Below are 21,004 nucleotides of genomic sequence, written 5' to 3' on the forward strand. Positions count from 1 at the left end.
CCCTTCTCAGCTATGTCCCTTGCTTACTTCCAGGGCCACCTCCCAAGTGTCTGCTCTTCCCGGAAGCCCCATCTGCATGTCACCCCCTCCCATCCCCTTTAGTACTTGTACTGGACTTTAAACTTGGGCAAATCTTGACAAACTAAAATCCCCACCTCACATTGTTCTCCCGGGACCCCCCTCACCAAGAACCCAGCACAGGGCCCCACACACGGAGCTTCTCCATACCCGTCTGCTCGCACAACCTAAGGGCAGAAACTTCGGGTACACCTGCCTGGTCCCTCAAGGTGCACGGTTTCTGCTGGCATCTTGAACGCAGCCCGCGCTGCACCTGCCAGGAGGGGCAGGGGGGACCCTGATGGTGCGCATGCTTGCTGCTCCAGGGCAGTTCTGTTTTCCTGGCTGCCCTGTTCCTCTGAAGAGCTGTGGGCTCTCATTAGGGAACATGTATGTATTTTGCGGGGAGCCCTTTTTACTGGGCTTGTAAGAGAGTGACAGCAGGCACTATTCAGAGTTTAAGGGGGAATCTCCCACAATGGTGAAACACAAGTCAGCTCTCAGGGCAGCTCCCCAGGGTCAGTGGAGCGAGCTTGGGAGGAGCAGTCCCCACCCGACAAGCAAGCGGGAATCCTGGTGAGCCCTGGGCCTCTGCAGGAGCCCACTGTGGGCCCTTCCGCTGTCCCAGGACTGTCTAGGCTCTGCTTCTCTGCCCAGACCTAGTAAGAACCAGGTTCTCTGTCCCCTCTCCGGGACACAGCATGTATCAGATGACCTGTGAAACACTCCCAGCTCTCTAGATCTCCTAAAATCCAGGAAGTGAGAGAAATAAGACAATTTAATGATGGCTTCCTTGGTTTACAGACAACAGAAGGACAAACGTTTCTCTCCATGCACTGGTACAATGAAATTCAGAGAGGAGTGGCAGTCCCAGGACAGGAGCCGTGGTGTTCAGAGCCACTGCCTCCACCTCCTGGTCGCATGGTCCCACCAACTGTCTGGCTCAACAACCACAGACCTGGGGACATGCGGCTGGCCCGGCCTCCTGGGTGGGGAGTGAGGGGCCAGGGGTCACAGGGAGCAAGGCGCAGCGGCACTGCCGTGCGTTGGTGGAACAGCGTGTGTGTGTGTGGGGGGGGGGGGGCAAGTGTCTGGATGTGCCCTGAAGACAGTGCAGCTCAGTGGCGTCAGCTGTCCCATCAGAGCCGTCCTGAGGGCTAGAACCAGGCTGAGCTGGGGCTGAGGTATCGGGGTCGGGAGGAAGGTGGCCAGAAGACCCATGGCGGAGACAGAGCACATGCTGACTGCTTTCCTCCCGCATACTGAGCTCTTGAGGACCCAGCTCTATCCGGCAAAGGGTAAGGACATTCCCAAGATTTGGAGCTGGAGGAGTAGCAGTGGGAAAAGTAAGGAGGTACAGACCGTTCCAATCCTAAGGCCAACTGACACATCGCTGCTCTGTCCGGGCCTGCCACCCCCATCCCCTCAGGCCCAAGCACTGGAGCTGGCAAAGCCGAGATCAGGGACCCTAGCACTCTTCCCAGATTCAACCAGCTGACTGTACCTTTTCTAAAGAGAGGGAGGAGAAGGAAAAAGGCCACGGGCTTCTAAAGAGAAATCCCGGGAAGGGCAGCACCAAGGGGTGGGGAAGGGAACTCTGGCTCCGTCCAGCATGGGAAGCTGGCCGTGGCCTCCGGTCCTTGGCCCAAGCTCGGCGGCCCGCCTAGCTGAGCATCTTGTGCCGATCGAAGACTGTCTTGCGCTGCTCCTGCACCTGCAGCTTCCACCGCTGCTGCGCGCCTTCCACGCGCTCCAGGACGGTGTTGGCGCGAGGGCCCCCCAGGGAGGCAGTGGTAGCCACCGCAGCGCGGGCGTCCTGCAGCGGGAAGAAAAAGGACAGAAGAGTCAGCTCTGTGAGCCAGGGCGGGTCTCGGAAGCCTGACGCAGAAAAAATGTCTTTAGAGCAATCCCAGAGGCTGAGCCCCTCAGACTGGGAGGCTGGACCTTCTCGCCAGCTTCGCACTGCCGGAGGGCCTTGTCCCACACACCAGGCCAGAGGCAGGCTCGGTGTCTGGAGAATGTGCAGGGCAGGCCCTGGGAAACAGGGACACTCTGGGAGGAGTATGATCTGGGGCTCCAGTTACCACACGGCTGTAGCTCAAGCTAGGTCCCCAGCTGCACCCCACTGGCACTGACCCTCAGGAGGAACACACTGACTGTTGGGACTGGGACCTCACTGGGTCAGCGCAGAAGCCTGATGTCCTTTGTGGCTCCAGGAAATGCACCAGTGTGCCCCAGCGCGGGTAGCAGAGTGCAGAACTCCCCTGTCCTGCCAACCATGGCCCAGGGACAGCTGGGAGGCCAAGGGGCTTAGGCCCAGCTGCCCTGGGTAGGGAGCACATGCGTGCCAGCGGGGAAGACGGGCCCACCGAGGAGTCTGCAGGGGACCTGCTCCGCCAGTGGCTGGGACACCCAGCTGACTGCCCCTGACTTTCACCCAGCTGAAAGAAGGGATGTCACTCACTCAGGGAGTCGGACAGGGTTGGGACTCAACCCCAGCACTCCCATTCCAGAGCCTGCCCTGGCCCCTCTCCTCTGAGAGGGGTTAGGGTGGCTCAGCTCCTTCTGTGTGTGCCCTGCTGAGCCCCTTCTCCTCTGCTCTCAGAACCTCTCCCATTGTAAAAAGCAGCAGCTCTCCTAATTACCACCTGCCTGCCTCTGAAGCTCCAGAGCCTGTGCATTTCCTGCAGGACCCCAACCTGATCTTTGGGGGGAATTAGAGCTGAGGGCCAGGCCCACACCCCCGTGGGGATTTCCTCCCTCGCTCTCCCTGCCTCTCATCTCCTGCCACACATCTCTTAAGGGATTAGCACACCTCTCTAAGCCCAGAGCCGCCCAGTAAATGCAACTCTGCTTCTGATGCCCCGCGCTGGCACAGCTTCTGTCGCCCTGCAGCTGCCAAGCTGGGGAGAATTCGGGGGGAGGTAGGCAGAGGTAGGGAAGGCAGAGAGAGCTGGCACTTGCAGAGGTGGCCAGCTAGGGGTGAGGCTGGGAGATAGTTCACCGTTGCCGTAGAGCTCTGAGTCACTGTCTCGTGAGGGACACTGCCTCCCTGGGGCCCAGGTCCAGGGCCCAGAGGAAGGCTTCCTGGGCCCTGCAGAGCTGAGGAGCCCAGCGACACCAAGCACGCAGGTGCCCACAGCGTCAGGCAGGGGGCGCACTGAGCCCAGAGTCGGACTCCTGTGTTCTAGGGCTGGGCTCCCAGGGGCCAACTTCTCCAGGCCTCAGATCCCAGCTCACCCCAGCCCCGCTGGGGGCCCATCTCAGAAGGATAGCCTTAGCCACCTGGCGGCTTTGGGTCCCTGGACAAGTGACTGTTTCTCCAAGCTTCAATTTAATACAGCCAGTCCTTCCAGACTTTTGTGACTGCACTGTCCGCAGGCAAGACACGCACCCAATGACCCCGTGGGTGTGCACACACATACGCACACAGGATAGAGAAGTTTTACGAGACCATTAGTATGAGGCATTCTGATATTCCCTGCTCTGCTCTTCTTCGTTTTTAAAAAAACGCTGGTTATGACTCACAACTGATCTCACGACCTAACGGCTTACAACCCGTACTTTGAAAACACGGTTTAGGAGGAGAAGACGGGTACGACAAGGTTAGATAAAATCATATACATCAAGTTCTCGGGATGCTGGCGGTCGCAGAGCAGGAGCTCAAGAAAAGTTTTGTTTTCTTCCTCCCTGCACTTAAGTTCAGGGGCTAACACTATGGAATCCAACAAACCCGGCTCTGAATCTTGGTCTCACAGCTGCCGGAACAGGACCCCGGGCGAGCTAGCTCATTCTCAGAGCTGTTTCCCTATCAGTGGGATGCGGACAGCCGGGGCTGCCTCTCCAGCAGGCCATGCAAGGAGAGTGTCTTGCGGCACCCGGCACACAGCACACGCTCAGTTCCCAGCAGCAGCTCCTCCCGCCACACGCCAGCTCTGGGGTCTCCGAGGCGCAAGGAAGGGGAAGATGCTAGTAGACCACTGCTCGAGGGAGCTGCCTTTGAAGAAGGACCACGGCCCCGCACCACTTGTCCATCCTGTCCCTTCCTGGTTCGGATGCACCAGCTGGGAGCTATGGGGGGTCAAGGACAAGCCTCTGGGTGCCCGGGGAGGGGAGGTGGGCACTGCAGTCCCCCTGGGGAAACTGTGAGCCCACTGGGACCTGGCTGTGCTGGCCAGCTGGCCCCCTTCCCTGCTGTCTTGGCCTCGGGGGCCCAAGGGGTTTCTCTCCCTCCCCACCTCTCATCCCTGTCCCTCTGGGTCACATGAGCAGCGCCGGAGTGTGAGCCCGGGAGGCAGGCCGGGAGGGATGGGCCAGCTCCAGCCCAGCTCCTCCTTGTCGGCTCTGCAGCTCCAAAGAACGTCTTGAGGAGGGGAAGGCAGGGGAAGCCAAGAGCAGAGCATTAGGGAACACGCTGAAACTCACCGCATGACCACAGCATCATTTGTTTCCCCTTCATGTAAAGTCTTAACAAACAGCTCCTAAGTGGGGGAAAGCTGCCGCTGAGAGGCTCCGTGTTTCCATTGCTAATAGTCTGATTAAAAGGTATTAGAGCTTCCACGTCTGTTCTAGAGAAGCCCAGAGTGGGGCCTCATCTGTGCCTGTTCTGCTGCAGAACGGCAGCTGGAGGCCGGAGAGAAATTGCACCACGTCGAGCCTCTTCCCTCTGAGGCGGGGGCTCTGGGGAACACAGGGCAGCAGGAGGGCCGTTCAGAGCGGAGGAAGGCACCTGGATCCTGACAGGGTGTCAAGGGATGCCCAAAGGGACCAGAATAGCATGGTGATGACAAGTGTCACTGTGTGCCAGGGGCTCTGTTAAGTACTTGACGTGGGTTATGCCCAGGCGAGGGGGGACTGGGTGGCACTACTCCCGTCTGCAGACAAGGAAGCTGAGGCCACGGGAGAGGAGTCCCCTCGCTGTCCCGGTCACACGGCCCTGTGGCAGCTGAGTGGGAGCTGGAACCCATGTCTGTGTTCTCTCGCCCCAGCACTCTGCTGGCTGCTTCTTTGGCTGGTGGCTCCGAGGAGAGAGCCAACATGGAAAAACAAAGAAGCAAGCCAGTATCTTTCCAAGAGGTCAGAATAAGTGCACAGCGCTGGTAAAGGCACTGGGGATCGGGGACCCTTCTCTCTGGGCCTGGGAGGCCCCAAATCCTAGTGTGCACAGGCCAGAGTTGACGAACACCATCAACACGGCCCGGAGGAAAGCTGGCCTTCCCATGCAGGAGCACTGCCTCCAAGTCAGCACCCAGCACCGGGCTGAGGACAAGGGGACGGAGGGAAAGAACTGCCACTTAGAGCTGCACTCCCCCAGCCCTCCCCAGTCCTGAGAGTGGGGGCAGGACAGGCAGCGCCGTCACTCACCCGCTCACACAGCTCGGAATGGCCCGGGCACAAAGCCCTCCCGAAAGGTGACTACATGGCCTCCCTCAGTTTTCCAAGTTTAATCCAAATCCTTCCTGCTGCAGCCAAACCCCACTGCTTCCCTGCGGCAGAGCTCTGACTCCCACACCTGCCAGCCACCCTCCTAAGACAGCCCACAATGCCATGTCCCCGCAGACATCCTGCTTGCTGACTCGGCGACCACAGATAGAACCCGTGTGGGCACAGCACCCCGGCCCCTGCTCTGGCTGAAGCACATACCCCCGGCCTTGATGCCCCCGTGGCCCCAGCTCCGCAGCGCCCCCGGTCCACACGGCAGCCCCTCACCGCCCAGCCTTTGCTCAAGCTGCGCCAGGCCTCCCCGCCAGTAACCACCGCGCTGCTGATGTGTTCAGACCCTACCGAATCTCTCATAGTTAAGGAGGAACAAACACCTGTCAAGCTGGCCGGTACATCCTCACGGTGAGGTGCAGTGAGAACAACTAAAGCCAATCCACACGGGGAAAGGCACACTCAGAGATCATGCACCACGGCCAGTAACGGCAGAGTTGGAGTCGGACCCAGAGCTGTGGTTCTAACGCCCTCTCCTGACAATGGTGCTGGGAGCCTCCCACCGGACACTCTAGAAATGGCTACTGAATCACACACTCTTCTGTCCGTCCTCAGAGAACTGTCCCCATCAGTGTCCCCTTCAGGGTTCTCTGCCAGCCTCCCGGGGCGAGGGCCCTCGGCACACGATGCTGCCCGACCAGCCCTGGACAGGAAGGGAGGCCGTCCCAGAAGCCCTGAGCCTTCTCGTCACCCCGGCTCCATCACGACCCCGGGTTACCACCACCATTCTTTGGGTTCTCCACACATCCCTCTCACCCTGGGGGTGGTGGGGAGAACCGTACCCAACCCCGAGAGCTGAGAGCTCTGAGGACCCCTGAGAGCTCAGGGGGCCCACGCTCCAAGTAGCAGAGACATTGAGAGCCTCATAGAAAACCTTATTTCTCGCTCTTCAAAGAGGGCCAAACCCGTACATCTAAAAAGCTCTGTTTGCCGTTTTTGTCCCAGCAAACACGCTTGCTTCCTCCTTTCAAAGGGTGTCTGAGCCTGGGGATTAAGCCTAATGCTGCCGGAATCCCAGGGGAGGCAGCGCTCAGCAATCAGGGCCCACTGAGGCCTGCCAGCACTTTCAAAGGGAACACGACAGGCTTTCATCTCCCTCCTGGGCGCTGGGGCTGGGGCTGTGGGGGAGGCCTCCCTTCCTCTTCCAGACCTCTCGCCCCAGGGCAGGAGAGCTCTTGGCTACAGGATTTGGGGGAATGGAGCCAAGGGCCCCCAAACCTGGGAAGTGGTCCAATCCCCAGATCTCATGTCTGATTGGATCCCAGACTTGGGGTAGGGGGTAGGGCAGGGGCAAGGAAGCCTGGACAGTTTCCTCCTCAAGGTCACTGAGTTACACTACACGGGCCTGGGCAAACTTCCAAAGAACCTGAGAGGTCCCATTCCAACTTTCTTCTTTTTGGAGCGAACACTACATCCCTTACACCCCAGGGCAGACCCCATCCTTCTCGCTTCCTTCTTAAGGGAAACACTGTGCAGACCACTAATACCCCAAAGACACAGCTTCAGCCCTGGCTTTATCGCTGTTTGGCCAGGTGGCCTCGGGACCTGCTTTCCTTGTCCCCCATGCCACCCCACTACCCCTTGTACACCGAGACAGGTGGGTCACCAGAGTTCCCCCCCGCCACCATACAAGGCTAGGGCCACTGGGTCTCTGCAGAGATGAAATCTATTGATCCTAGTGTCCCCAGAGCAGCTGAGCTGTCACTCTCCCTATGCCCTCCCTGAGCTGGCTCGGAAGACCCCCCTGCCAGGAAGCCTTCCCTCCTAGACTAACCGGAAGAGAAGTCCCCAGTCCTTGTCTAGTAAAGAGCATCCCAAGCCCCTTGCTTTCTCCCTGACGGCCACGGCTGGACTCCTGATCTTGCCCGTCGCGTCCCAGCTCATTCACTTGGCTTGGGCTCTGTCTTGGGGCCTCAACACCCCAGGGCAGACCTGAGCTCCGTAAACCCACATAGTAGAGTTGAGGGGCCAGCGGGAAGAGGAGAAGCCCCATGCATGGGAGAAAAATGGATCTGCTGAACCCCCAGGAGGGATGACTTAGGGATGCCCAAGGTGGGGGCCCTGCACGGAATCATGACGTGAGGGGATGGAGAGCTAGGCCAAGTGCTGGGACGAACGCTTGCTAAGGGTGCTAAGCTGGTAGGCAGACTCCACTCACAGCTGCCCCGAGGGGGTCCCTTAGTCACCTCCAGGTACCGGGGAGCTGCGCTCTGCCCCATCCACCACGTATCTGTGCAGAGATGGCTGCGCCTCAGGTCAAGGGCATCAGAACTCAACACCTTTTATTTCCTTCTAGAACATCGGGGTAGCAGGTGAGGGGGTGTCATCGCCCCCCACTCCCAGGGCGGGAGTCTCCCCCACAGTGGGTACATGGGCTTGCCAGCTTCGGCTTGAGCTGCCTACGGTGCCCCCACCACCCCTGCAGGCCCTGAGGATATGTGGCCCGACAGCACTTCCTGGTAGGACAATCCTCCTTACTCAGCCAAAGTCTGCACCCAGGGAATGGACACCCTTGGATTGGAGATCTACTCTCAGAACTGGATGGACACATCCAACCCTTCCTCTCCCCTGAGTGCCCCCTCACACAAATAGAAGCAGCTCTGGCTTAAGCCTCGGAGTCTCCTGGGAGAGAGGGGCCTGGGCCCAGACCCAGAGATAGCAGGCTGCCCTCCCCTCTGGCACCACATCCAGGACGGCAGGAGACAAAACAAGGCCATGCCCAAGAGCCATGCATTCCAGAACAATCGCAGTATGGGCTGTGTAATCACGGGCCACATCTCTCAATTACTCCCCCGGCCAGGACTGCAATTACCACCTTACCCCTAATCGCCGAGTGTTATTAGCGAAGCTCCTCCCCATCAGAGCTGCTATTACCGCACGTTAATAACCAGGTAGGCACGCAAGGTTTCCTCTTGAACACAGACCACCCAACTGCCAGTGCCAACCCCCCAGGCCCCAGCTCCAAGGGGCGAGGCCCATCCTCCCTGCTCCTGCTCGGGCCAGACTCACATCAGCAGGAGACTGGGGGCAGGCCAGGAACAGTCCAGCCACACACCCGGGATAAGCAACAGAGCCCGTGTGATGGCCCGGCCTCTCTCCTCGCCAGCCTCGTTCTAGTGCTTGTGCCGGCCCAGACCCACGACACCCAGTGGCTGCACACAGAGATCTGAGCCTAGGACCCTCTCAGTGGGAGATCCGACCTTTCCCATCTCCAATCCCGTGCCTGACTGGTCTAAACTGTGAGTTCAGCTGATGCCTGGTGATTTCTAGTGACCCCAAACACTCACCCACCCAACCCATCATCAACTGTGTCACTAAGTGACACTAAGCTAACTGTGTCACTAAGAAGGAGTCACTAAGACTCTTGTTAAATCTCCCTTTTAACTCCCAACTGTGGGTCCTTGTACCCTTGGCTTTACTGAGGTAAGACTAAGCTCTCTTCCACCAACATCGGAAGGCTGCTATCTTGAACCTCCTCGAGTTTGGTTTGGTATTTTTTCAAGCTAAACATGCCTCAGTTGCTTCAACTTATTCTCCCAGGACGTGGCTGAGAGGCATCACCCTATCAGCCCCTCTGTACGTGTGCAGGTTCGCGCACTCCACCCTCAGCCTGGAGACACACAGCATCTTCTCGCAGCAGGCAAGCACTAAGGTCGGTGCTGAAAGACTGCTCTGTGCCAGCATCTTCTCACAGCAGGCAGGCACTAAGGTCGGTGCTGAAAGACTGCTCTGTGCCAGCATCTTCTCACAGCAGGTAGGCACTAAGGTCGGTGCTGACAGACTGCTCTGTGCTTTCTCCAACTGCCCACAGACTGTCCTCAGGGCAGCGGGGCAGTAAGGGCTGCCCTGCCTCTAGGTACCTCCGCTCTGAGGCTACTGTGGGGGCTGTGTGGTCCCACAAGGGGACAGCTCCGGGCACAAGGGGTGAGGACTCAGTACACAGCCCGCTCATCGCACCCCTGCCGGGCCAGCTGTGCACGCACACTGCCTCTCGCTCCCAACAAGAGCCGTTCACCACCACCCTCCTCTGTCCCACCGAGGGCTTCCTGTGCAGGGCACCTGTAACCCCTCAGCATGGGGACAAATAGAGGAGGATGACAGTGGTTGCTAGCCGGGCCTGGCCTGACCCCCAGCAACCTTGACCTGAGGCATTTGCAGGTGGCCTAGAGTCAATGGGTCCCCACCTTCTTTATCTAATCGCACTGAAATTCCTTAGCCTGACATTAGAGGCCAATAATAATCTGCTCTAATCTGGCCGGCTCTGTTGGATGCTACTCCTACATGCCTACCTTAGCCTCGAAATGCTCCAGATTCCTCAAGCACCTCAGCACCGCTGTCGACCTTACTCCTCGTTGGCCCTTAAAGACCGACTTTTCCTTAAGGCACCCAGGTTGCGCTCTGCCTCAAGCAGGCACTCAACAGATGTCCACAGAGTCCCTACAGGACAAACCTGCTCTCTCCATGTCTACCGACTCAACACCAGCGTCTGAGCACCCAGGACATGGTTGTCTACATGTGACTGGCCCAGCTTGGTCCGTCTCCCCTCAGCCTGGAAAGGCAGCATGACAGGGACAGAGGGCTCTGCCAACGTATACATGGAGGCTGATGCCAGACATCAGCAACACTGCAGGGCAACGTCCTGCTTCATCCGTTCCCTGCTGAGGAAAACTCTGGAGTCTGGGTGACGTGTAGGACACTGAACAGGAGAAGAGCCAACTGGAGCATGGGGGCGGTGAGGGCCACGGATCCCCGCCTGGGCCTCCACGATGCTACTGTGGTTCTGCCCTGGGGACCTATAGGCTTGGAGCCCAGGACCCCCGTGTGTGTGGGCAGAGGGACTGGCAGGGCCCCAGTACCCAGAAACCCGGTTACCTCATTCTCTTCCTCATTGTGCAGCTGCTCAGTGTACGCATCCGGCTTCCGAATCAGAGGGTCCACCAGCATCAGGAAGGCCATGTAGAGCAAGAGGGCCCCCACCACTGACAGGTAGATGACAATGATGACCTAAGGGAGAGAGCCAGCTTGCCCTGTGAACTAACACCCCAGGCCAGGGTGGCCACACGCATTCAGGGACAGAGGCTGTCTTGAGTGCCACACTGGGGAAGGGCCTGGAGGCTGCAGGCTTGGAGGCAAAGAAAAAAGGGACAGGGCGCCCTATTTTACATATATATCAGCTCTGCTCTAAACCGAGGGGACCCCACAAGAACAGCGGACATAAAAATAGATCGTGAAGGAAGGCATGATGCTCCTGGGGTGGGGAGTACGGAAATGGGGCCTACCTGGCTACCTCTAAGGAAGGGGGGAAAGCAAAGGGACACAAAGTAAGAACAGGAAAGAACCCGCTGGGGGAGAGGCCTGAGGCCAAGCCCCAGGGCATGGGGGCTCACTCCCCACTGCCAAGAGCAGGATGGGGTAGGGAGCTCCAGTCCTGAGAGGGCACACCCATGGGCGGAGGGGGACAGGCTGGCAAGAAGGTGTGCCCTGAAGGCTGGCGGTCCTGCATGGAGGTGACAGCCAGTGGCAGAGTGGCAAACCTCTTACATACGTGCAGAATCCCACAAGCTGGAGTAACTTCCATTTCACAGCAAAGACAGATTCAGTGAGGCGAATTCAGTGCCTCCCAGAGCGAAGCTCTGGGCACTTAAGACAGAACTCTCCAAGACATTCAGTGCCACAGCCCTTACAGTGGCATCACGAATACACCTGTTACTGAGACCAAAGAAGCACCTTTGCTCGTGTCCAAGTGCCCATTGGGCAGCCACTACTCACCTGAGAACCAGGAGCCTAGGTCCCAAGGTCAGCAAATGGTAGAGGTTTTTAAACCTAAACTCAGATTTACTAACTGGCTCATATGCTTTCTCTACTTCCACAACGCCTGGCCATCACTGGCCTGTGACTTCAGCCTTGGCCCTAAAGGGACTGTGATAAGCGATAAAAGGAAGAGAAAAACCCTGGGACTTTCAGGTCAAAGCTCAGCTTAAAGGTCAAGGTCAACTACACCAGCTTCCTCCCTGATTGGGGCTTCCGTGTTCACAACTCTTTAAATAAGGCGAGGTCAGACCTCTTGCCAATACCCCGAGAAGGGCAAGGGGAAGGGAGGCTGAGTCTCTAGCAGGCCGAAGCTGGGGGATGGTGGGGGCTCGTAGGGAGGAGGACTGGAGGGAAACCTGGGGGATTAGGAGGTGTGTCTGATGAGGTCCCTGTATTGGGAAGTCCCTTTCTGCCAAACAGGGAGAGGCGACACTTGGCTCAACATTCAGTCTCAGCCATCTGGTCCCCAGAGGGTGGGCCCTGGAGCATGTTCAGAGCAGGAGAAAGATGCTCCAGGAGGGGCTGGCTCAGGAGGGAAGATAAAAGGAGTTGAGTCTGCACAGCTCGATGAGGTGAAGACTGAGGTGGGGGGGACAGGCAGGTGCTTCCCATCAGAAAGGCAAGAACACAGAGGACCGCAGGACAGGGAAGGAGCTGCCAGCTCCCTGGTCTGCGCAGGACAATAGCAGGGAGCACCACCTCCCTCCTGAGCCTCAGAAGGAGAAACCTGAGGGATTAGGCAGTGCCGTTAAACTCCTCAATTCCCTTCTGGATGCTATTTTTAAACTCTCCATAGGACCGGCAGAAGTAAATTGAAATCCTGGCCAGGAAGAGCTCAAGTTAGAAATCAGTACGCGGGGCCTGGCTCAGGAGTTAGAGCCCAGACTAGGAGACCCCGGGGGAGGCTCTGGTGGATGAGCTTTTACTAGCATTTGTGGTGGTCCCTTGGAGCCCACCCAGGGGCAGAGGAAAGGACAAGCTCCCCACCCTCACTCGCTATTGTGGTCAGGTCTACTGCTTCTCTCCCAAATTCACCCAATAGCCTGCAAGAATGAGGTTCGGGGCCGAAGCCCTTCCTGCCCAGGTCCCACCACGTGGACACCATGCCCTGGTGCACAGCTCTCGGGGGGGCTTTTCGGGAGACTGAGGCCATTCTGGAAGCTCAGTTAGATGGGGTGTTCTGGGAGGGCAGCCTTACTGCTCTGTTAGCAGCATCTGGGATGTTGCCTGGAACTTAAAGGCACTGAAAGAGGCTTACTGAATGAATGGAAGAGAGAAGGGGGAAATTGGAAAGAACAGGAGGAAAAAAAGTGACATGAAGCGCGGCTCTCAGGTTCCCAGCCCCCCATGTAACAGGAGCCACTGGACAGATGTCTGAGGACAGAGCTGGCTCCAAGAAGGTGTGGGAAGCAGGCCCCTGTGTCTGTGACAAGCCAGTCCAGAAGCCAGACCCACAGCCAACTGGAACGTTCCAGGATACAGGAAAAGACTGAGGGTGCTGGGCAGCTAGGGAGTGGGACGGGCCCATGCCCCGAGCCCCGGGCTACCTTGATGGTGGTGGTGCTCCGCTCCTCGTACTTGCACTCACACAGCAGGCAGTAGGCCTCCACGTCGTGGCCGGGCACCGGCATGGGCTCCACCACGTGTAGGCAGTTGCTGGAAAGAGACAGACGGGGGTGGTGGGAGCAGGCCCACCAGCTGGAGGGGAGACGGAGGTGAAAATCCCCTTCCCAACCCACCAATCCACCGGAAGTGCACATGAAGTACCCAGCTCTCAGAAGTGCACTTACATGCGGACCTGCCGCCCTCAGCTGCCTTTGTGTCCCATGGTGTGCTCTGCCCCCTCCACGGGGGCTCACCCAGTCCCAAGATCTCCAAGTCAGAGCTGGGGAGGCCTCGAGTGGAGTCGGAGACTGGAATCCCTAGTCAGGACCACCCTCTGGCACCCTTCCATCCAGCTGCCCACCAGGCACCACAGAGACAGCCCCCAGGGGCCTCACACTCCCCAATCACCTTCCATCGCTCCGGCCCAGCTCCCAGGGCTATGTCCCCAACGGCACAGAGTACCCCGACCATCCACTCCGCCGACCAAACCCAAACCAGCAACCACCTCTGACGCTCCGTTCTCCCCTCACCTATGAAGCCACCAAATGCCCGTGATTTTACCTCCTTAAAAGTTCCCAAGACCCACCTTCTCTATTGGCTCCCACTGTCCTGTCTCAGCTCAAGGTCTCATCGTTCTGTCCTCGGACCAATGCCCCAGACTCCCCACTGCCCTCGCGCCTCTCATCGGGCCTGCGCCCGTATCACCTTCTTCACCCGGCGGCTGAGCGGTGTGAGCGAACGAAGCTCCCGTCACGTCATCCCCCACTTAAAGTCTGAAGCTGCTCAAGGCCTCCACAGGGCCTCTAGGCTGAGGCCCACTGAGCTGCTGCCCCTGGGGTGCCCACGGCTGCGTCTCCTCCTCCCTACCATCCCTGCCACTGCTCACGCCACACGCCCTCCTCCAGCTCTGCTGATCTGGACTCTTCTCTGAATGAGCCGTGCTCCTCTCCTTGACACGTCTTCTGCCTCCTGCCGGAATCCGCGGCTTTGCCGCCTCCCCTTCCCAGGCTCTGAATCCCTATTCGTCCTTCGTATAGGGATCTCCAGCCCAGAGATCTGACCTCTCCCCACAGCGGCCAGCTCCCCACGCTCATCCTGTCACAGCACTGACCGAACTGTGCTGTCAACCCACCTGTATTTGTACGGTCTCCCTGGGGAGAAGCTAAGTTCCTTAAGGACAGAGGCCTTAGCACCCAGCGCAGAGCTGGCAGAGCAGGGCTCGGGGAGGAGGCCCAGTGAGCAAGCTACTGCCAAGGGTGTTCTGAGGGCGCAGCCACTTAGCCCGCCTTTACCGACCCAGGTGAGCTAGAGATCACAGGCCCCACGTTTAGAAAGAGGGAAGTGAGCTCAAGAGGGCAAAGTGGCACTGCCACCACAATGAGGTCAGGACCCAAATCCCGATCCTCGGCTCATCCTTCATGTGACGCTCTGTCTCAGGGGGCCTGGGCCTGTGCTCAGCTCTTTAGTTGGGCCTCTCGATCAGTCCCGGCCTTCTTCAGATCAGTGGGTTTCAACAGGTCCGGTTCAAGACCACAGTGAACAAATGACCTCGAGAATGAACCTTGATCATTACCACTGGGGGAAGTCAACCACACTCTCAGAGGTTCGCAGAGGCAAACCAGGCATCACACTGCAAAGGACAGCCAGGTCTGGGGCTCTGCGCTTATGTCCTCCTCTCCGGGTTGCAGGGGTTGTACCAGATGACCTTTAAGGCCCTTCCAGCTCTGACAGGAACCCTGCAAGGGTCAATGGGGAGAACCAGGAGATGGCACCATTAAGGGTAGTCGGTGGAAACTGACGCTGGGCAGGATTCTAGGCCCCAGCGACAACACTGGCAACACCCCTGTAGTTGGTGGTGGCCCACAGGGCCCACAGGGGCCTTGACCTGTGGTCAGCAGGTCGAATGTATAGCCGGGTGACTACAGTTAACAGCACCGCATAATAGGTCCTTCAAGTCTCTGCAAACAACCAGGCCTGTTCTGAGCTATCCCAGGGTCCTTCCAGACTTGGGCTGCGTTGCTGGCAGAAGCATCAAAGACAAGTGATGTGAAGATCAGGTGTGGAAATAAAAATGAGATGTCCTCTAAAAGCCTCCGTTCCCCTTAAAAATCCAGTATGTAGCATCCATGATTTCCTCTAAACCCCGGATGATTCCAGTTCCACCCCTGGGTAACAACTTCACCACATCACTCCCTGCTGCGTGAGTGGGTCTCCTATGTAACTAACTGCACCATTTCTAGACCTGCACGCTGCCCCTCCAGGAGGAGCTAACAGACAAGGTCAAGTTCATGCACAGCACTGATAATCACTGCTGGGACCTTCTGTTCTCCAGGAAGTCCCTATAAGCCTTCTGAGGACCAGATGCCTCCCTTTCTGAGCCACACGGGGTTCTGGTCTGGAAGGCCACTCCAGTGCTGCAGTGGGATATGTGCACTCCCCACCAAGGGCAAGCCTGGTGGGGTGGCAGCGGCAGCTGGGAGGAGGGAACCCAGGTTCTTCAAACTGGAATCCTGTTACGGGAATAGGCTGTAAAGGGGTTTGGGGAACAGTAAATGGAAAGCTGAAATCTTTCTGCTGTCTCTGGCCTCTTGCAAGTCGGTAAAACCCTAAACATGATCTTGTTCTCTAAGGATTTCATTTACCTTCCGGGGGACTGGTGGTACTGAGAGACTTCAAGGACTGGTCAGAGGACATTAAGGGCGAGGTCTACAGAGAAAGATACACTGGGTTTAATTGTCTGCTCCGCCACATCTTCTGTGATGGCAAATAATTTACTTATACCCTCTGGGTCCCCATTTCCTCCTTTACAAACAGAGGCTGGACTCATCAGTGCCTTTCAGGCTGTCTTCCCTTAGGTATCCCAGGAGCCACTGGGCAAGAAGGCAGTGGACGGAGGGGCTGAGGGACCGGTCTCTCCCGGTGCCAGGTCTGATTTTGTTTCACATGTTGTGTTTCCAACGCGGATTGTCTCTAGAAAGGTTTGATCTCTAGAAGTAAGAAAGACACTGAACTAACCTACTTGGTTCCCTCCCACTCTGGGATGCCTCTGCCAGTTCTCTCCTGGGCAGACCCACCAACAGAGCATCGCTGTTAGGGTTTCTGCCCTCCTGCAGGGGTGGTTATAAACTCCCAGCACTAGACGGTAGAACACCAGCAACGTGGGAACGTAAATGAGGTCACCTGTGAAGCCCGCAGCTCAGACAGTTCTGGCTTCGCTCCCCACAACACAGGGCACGAATATTCTCCCAGCCACGGACCCAGGTGAAGCAGAGCAGTAACAGTGGCAGAGACCTGAAGACTGGTCTCTTCTGGCCCATGCCAGAAGGTCAATCCCTACCCCACCACTACAGGGATGTCACCAATGTTGTCACTGGGTCCTAGAATCCTGCCTAGCCTCAGTTTCCACCTACCATCCTTAACGGAACTGTCCCCAAGTTCTCAATTTAAGAGAACTTGGAGACAGTTTAAGTGAACTTGTTCTTTGGGGGATCCCCTAATTCTGACTTGTAAGGAGAAGAAAATAAACTCTAGTCTGAGGTCTGGACAGCACTTCCTTCTCTCGGGCATCCACGCCTGGGTTTGCAGGTCATACTATCCCCTGGGGCCAGAGACAGGGCTACTAAAATCTGCTGTTGCCTCTGGGAGGCAGCCTTACTATCTGCTGTGGGGCTCAGACAGTCTCTCAATTTATTTACTCATGTCATCTGAGCTATAACTGCAACGTACAAGGAGGTCACAGGGGCTCCTTCCAAGACTTCACGTCTTAGAGCTTTGTGAATCCATCAGGACAGGCGAAACAAGATGCAAACAGTCTGCTGTGCAAGCAGCTCCAGTTTTCTGGGGCTGGGCTGTCTTATGATGAGTATCTATGTGACCTCTAACAAGGCCTGATAATATATATTAATATTAGCTAACATTTATACAGCACTTACTACATGCCAGACATTGTCCTAAGCGTTCTAATGACACAGGCATTTATAAGTGTGCACGTGTGCGCAAACACAGACACACACTCTCTCTCAATACTCAAAATACTGCCATCCATCTTACAGATGAGGAAACTGAGGTACACTGGACAGCAAGTCCAGTGTCACTTGTGACACTGTCTCTTGTGACAAGAAGTCACTTGTCACACGATGAACAAGGGGCCAACCTGGATTTGAAGCCGGGCAGGCCAGATCCCAAGTCTACATGTCTAGCCAGTCTGCCTCTCAGAAAATCACCGACTATCTCAGAACTGGAGAAGTTCCAATTTCCCAAAGGCCGTGCTAACCAACCCCATAACCACCAAAGGAACTTTAAGAAAATGTTACTCCTGCTCCCTGATATTTCCTGAATTCAAATAGTAGGGGGAGAGGATCGAATGTACAGCAGGGAAACTATAGTTAACACCGTATCATATACTTGAAAGTGAAAAGAGCAGATCTTAAATGTTCTCACCACATGTGCGCGCGCGCACACGCACGCGGTAATGATTGGAGGTGATGGAGGTAATCACTAACCTTACCGTAGTAATATGTCACCATACGTATGTCCATCAGACCATCAGGTTGTACACCTTAAACTTACAGTGCAATGTCTAATGGATCTCAATAAACCTGAGAAGAAAGAAAACAACGAAACCCCAAATCTTGAGAGCAGGTGGTGCGGGGAATCTGTATTTCCTCAAAGCCCACCTGATATTAACGCACAACCAAGCAGGGAACCTGACTGGGACACCCCCTCTCTGTGATGCGAATCCTTTCCACAGTGCCCTTAGCAAAGAATCACCCCATCTGTGCTCAGATCTCTCCAAGGATGGGGCTTCCCAGCTCTTAAAATAGCCTGGAGTAGAAATGTTTCCTCACCTCACACTGACATCGGTTTCCCTGAAGCTACTCCTGAAGCTGTTTCTACTGGCTCCAATTCTACACTAAAAAACCACATTGAATACAACTGATGCCCACTGCCATGTGCCCCACTTCCCAGAGCATGCCAGCACTGCTCCTCGTCTTTGCCAGCCACCAGATGTCTCCAAGTCCTTTCCTCTTCAAGCCTCCCCTGCACCACTCCTTCTAGGATATGGTGCTGAAACCTCCCTTCCCCAAGCTGGTCTCTTTTCTCCGAATGAATCTGAGCTTCTTTTTCTCCTTTTTAAAGGGAAGCATCCAGAAATGAATTCAGGACTCCAGAAGTATAACTGAAATATCCTCTTTGAGTTTTAGTCTCTGCAATTATAAAAAGGAAACACTACCTATCCCAATCCATCCCATCTACCTTACAAGGCATTAATGACACTGGTACAGAATAACACACGTAACAGAGCTTTGCAAAAGTACACCAAAGGTCCTATGTATGTGGGCACGCTATCTACCTTGCCCAATTTCTGTTACCATTTTGCATTTCTAAGAAACACCCAAATCAAAGCAAAATAACAAAATCCACTTCTCTAACCAGGAACCCCTCAGCTAGAATTCAAGACACCTGGGTCCTGTTCCCAACTGGCTGTGTGACCATGGACAAAACAGTCCCTTGTACGCTCTAGTGGGAATGAAGGAGCAAGCTTATCCTCCAGGGATCCAAGAATCCCACTGAACACTTGTAACTTCAACTAGTGGTAGCAACCATGAGCCAGCCTATATGGCGCCTTACCAGTCCTTCTGTGACACATTCTGGTTGTAAATGTGCCCACTGATGTTTCTGTATGGCGGACAGATGCATTTGCAACGGATGTCTTCAGAGCTCTGGAAGAGAAAGTGCATGGTAGGCAGGTAGGCAGAGTCCCTGGCTTCAGGTTCTAGCAAGACTTTCAACTTTGAGTTCCCTGTTCCATATGTAAATGCTCTTGACCTCTCCCATCTCCAAGTTCATAAAGAAAGGACTTCTGCAAAAAGGATGCTAATATCATAGGACCCTCAAGACAGAAACTGTCCAGGTGGCAAATGAGACTCACAGAAAGCTGCCTAGGGATGCCATTCCCTAGTAGGGTGCTTGAGAGCAGGGGGTGTGCGTGTGACAAGGGAAGTGATAGCCCTCTATACTGGGCCCCACACCTGCTGTGTGCATCTTGGTCCAGCAAAGGTGAGCCCCTTCCCAACCACCATCCCATCTCCAACTACGGAGCTTAGGACTGGGGGAGGTAAAGGTCAGGGGTACACAAAAAGTGGATCATTTCCATGGGAATACCCACGCAATCCCTTAGAATGTTCCTCCTCTCTGAAATGGGTATAAGACACCACCACAAATACTTTCATTCCAATCAGGAATTCCCCAGAGGGGCTGGAAGCAAACCCTCAGACTCAACCTTACTCAAAACCTTGGTGACCTTCAGAATTTTAAATTCCACAGAGCTACCCAAGGCCAGTTCCGGGTCATTTACCCCTAAAGAATGGAAATTTCTCAGGAGCCCCAGCACTTAGGTTGGGTAACAGAAACTCTCAGCTGTGTAGGACTGCACACTGAAGGAGCATTTCCACAAACTGTATTACTTGGTTCTGCTTAAGTAGACCAGTAGACATTACAACCACCCCCGATTTTATCCAGGGGCAAAGGAAGGTGTGGGGAACTTAGGTAATTCCTCCAAACACAAACTCCCTCGCTGGGATCCCACCTAGGTTTGGTCTGATGCAGAACCCGTGCTCTGGGCTCCACCCCTCTCCCCTCACTCCACCCTTACAAAGGCCTGCGGTGTGGCACCCGCGAGAACACTCCCGAACCTATGGTCCACTGATGACTGAGGGACAGGGACGGAGCAGCAGCCCCCTCTCGGAGCGGGGGGTGAGGGGGCGGAGGCCCTGTCCTCAGGCACGGTGGTCGAGCACGAGGTACTGCTGGCTCACCTCCCTCACCTTGTTGGCTTGCGCTGGGGGCAACAGCAAGCACCCTACCACGGCCACCAAACATAGGAGCTTCATGCTGATCAGGCTTGGGAGGCCAGCCAGACCGGACACCTGCATAAGAGACAGGAAGTCGAGAAGGGGAAAGCGGCCACACCACAGGCGGCACTCTCGGCCCCTGAGTCCTCCCGCGGGGACGTAGGAATGGACTGAGGGGCTGGATTCAGCGTTCCAGGGCCTCCTAAAACCCTGTGGCCAAATACTTCCTTCCCTCCCCAAGTCTCCGGTTCTCCATCATCCACCTCAGCTCCTCCCTGGAGGGCCCGGGAAGAGGGGGCCTCCTCCCGGGACCACGGCCGCCGGGGGCCTGGAGTTCCTAGGACCAGGCCCTGCTCCGACCCTCGCGGCGCGTTCCACCGCCCTCCGCCATCTCCGCCTCCGCCCGCCCGCTCGCCCAGCAGCTCCTCCCTACTCAAGGCCCGATGAAAACTTTCGGGGTACAGGCTGGGAGCCCTGATCCTACCACCAAGGCCAGTGCCCACCTAATCAGGGGTCTCGGGCTGGCCTGGGACCCCCCGCGTGCCCCCGGGACCCCCGTACCCCACCCCCAACGCCCAGTCCGCTAACCTGCGGGCCCCGCCGCCGCCGCAGAAGATCCAGCTGGTCCCGCCCCCTCCCGGCCTCTATTGGCTGCCGGAGCGGCCTCTCAGCCCAACCTCGCTATCACCAAGGTAACAAGGCCCACCTTCGGCTGGGCTCGGAGGCTCCCGCGCAAGGGAAAGGAAGGCATTTCTCAAACCCGACCAAACAAGAAAAGGGAGCGTCAACCTTCCAGACGGGAACAAGGAAGGGTCTTGCCTTTGTGTGGCGTGTAAAACCCCCACAGCAGTGCTTCTCCGCTTCTCGTATTACACAACTCGGGGGTCCGGAGAGGGGCTAAGTGTGTTTCATCGTGTTGTTTTATAAAGAGAAAGCACTTTATAAGCTAGTAATAAAAACGATAACCTTAAAAAACCCAGTTAAGGGCTTTGTCCTCGCTCCCAATTTGGAAATGTTAGTTAGAGATGCAGATCTTTGCTGCAGAGGACTTTAACTAGGCCCCACCTCTGCTCTCCCCTCACTTAGCGCCCTGAGGAGAAGGAAACCAGGGGTGGCAGTGAGGTGGTGGGCTGGGCCTGCTAGGAGCGGGTTCAGCTGCTGCTTACCTGGTCTCTCTGCCCCCG

General features: G+C 56.5%; 1 protein-coding gene across 6 annotated transcripts; it reads right to left on the reverse strand.

Annotated features, from left to right (window-relative positions):
- Positions 1–817: 817 nt before the first annotated feature.
- Positions 818–20,508, reverse strand: TMEM9 (transmembrane protein 9). 6 transcript variants are annotated; one of them, XM_059146133.1, is made up of 6 exons: positions 20,409–20,508; positions 19,785–19,895; positions 18,598–18,689; positions 12,909–13,017; positions 10,423–10,554; positions 818–1,873 (listed from the first exon to the last, which is right to left on the reverse strand). In XM_059146133.1, the coding sequence occupies exons 2-6, from the start codon at positions 19,857–19,859 to the stop codon at positions 1,721–1,723; spliced, it is 561 nt and encodes a 186-aa protein (XP_059002116.1). In that variant the 5' UTR covers positions 19,860–19,895; positions 20,409–20,508; the 3' UTR covers positions 818–1,720. The 6 variants fall into 6 exon arrangements, with proteins under 6 accessions (XP_059002116.1, XP_059002119.1, XP_059002121.1 ...); XM_059146136.1 differs by having other exon boundaries at positions 19,794–19,895; positions 20,409–20,507; XM_059146138.1 differs by lacking the exon at positions 20,409–20,508 and adding an exon at positions 20,324–20,404 and having other exon boundaries at positions 19,794–19,895.
- Positions 20,509–21,004: the final 496 nt, after the last annotated feature.

Source organism: Mustela lutreola, chromosome 14 (assembly GCF_030435805.1).
Source record: "Mustela lutreola isolate mMusLut2 chromosome 14, mMusLut2.pri, whole genome shotgun sequence".
In the NCBI taxonomy this organism is placed as follows: Eukaryota; Metazoa; Chordata; class Mammalia; order Carnivora; family Mustelidae; genus Mustela; species Mustela lutreola.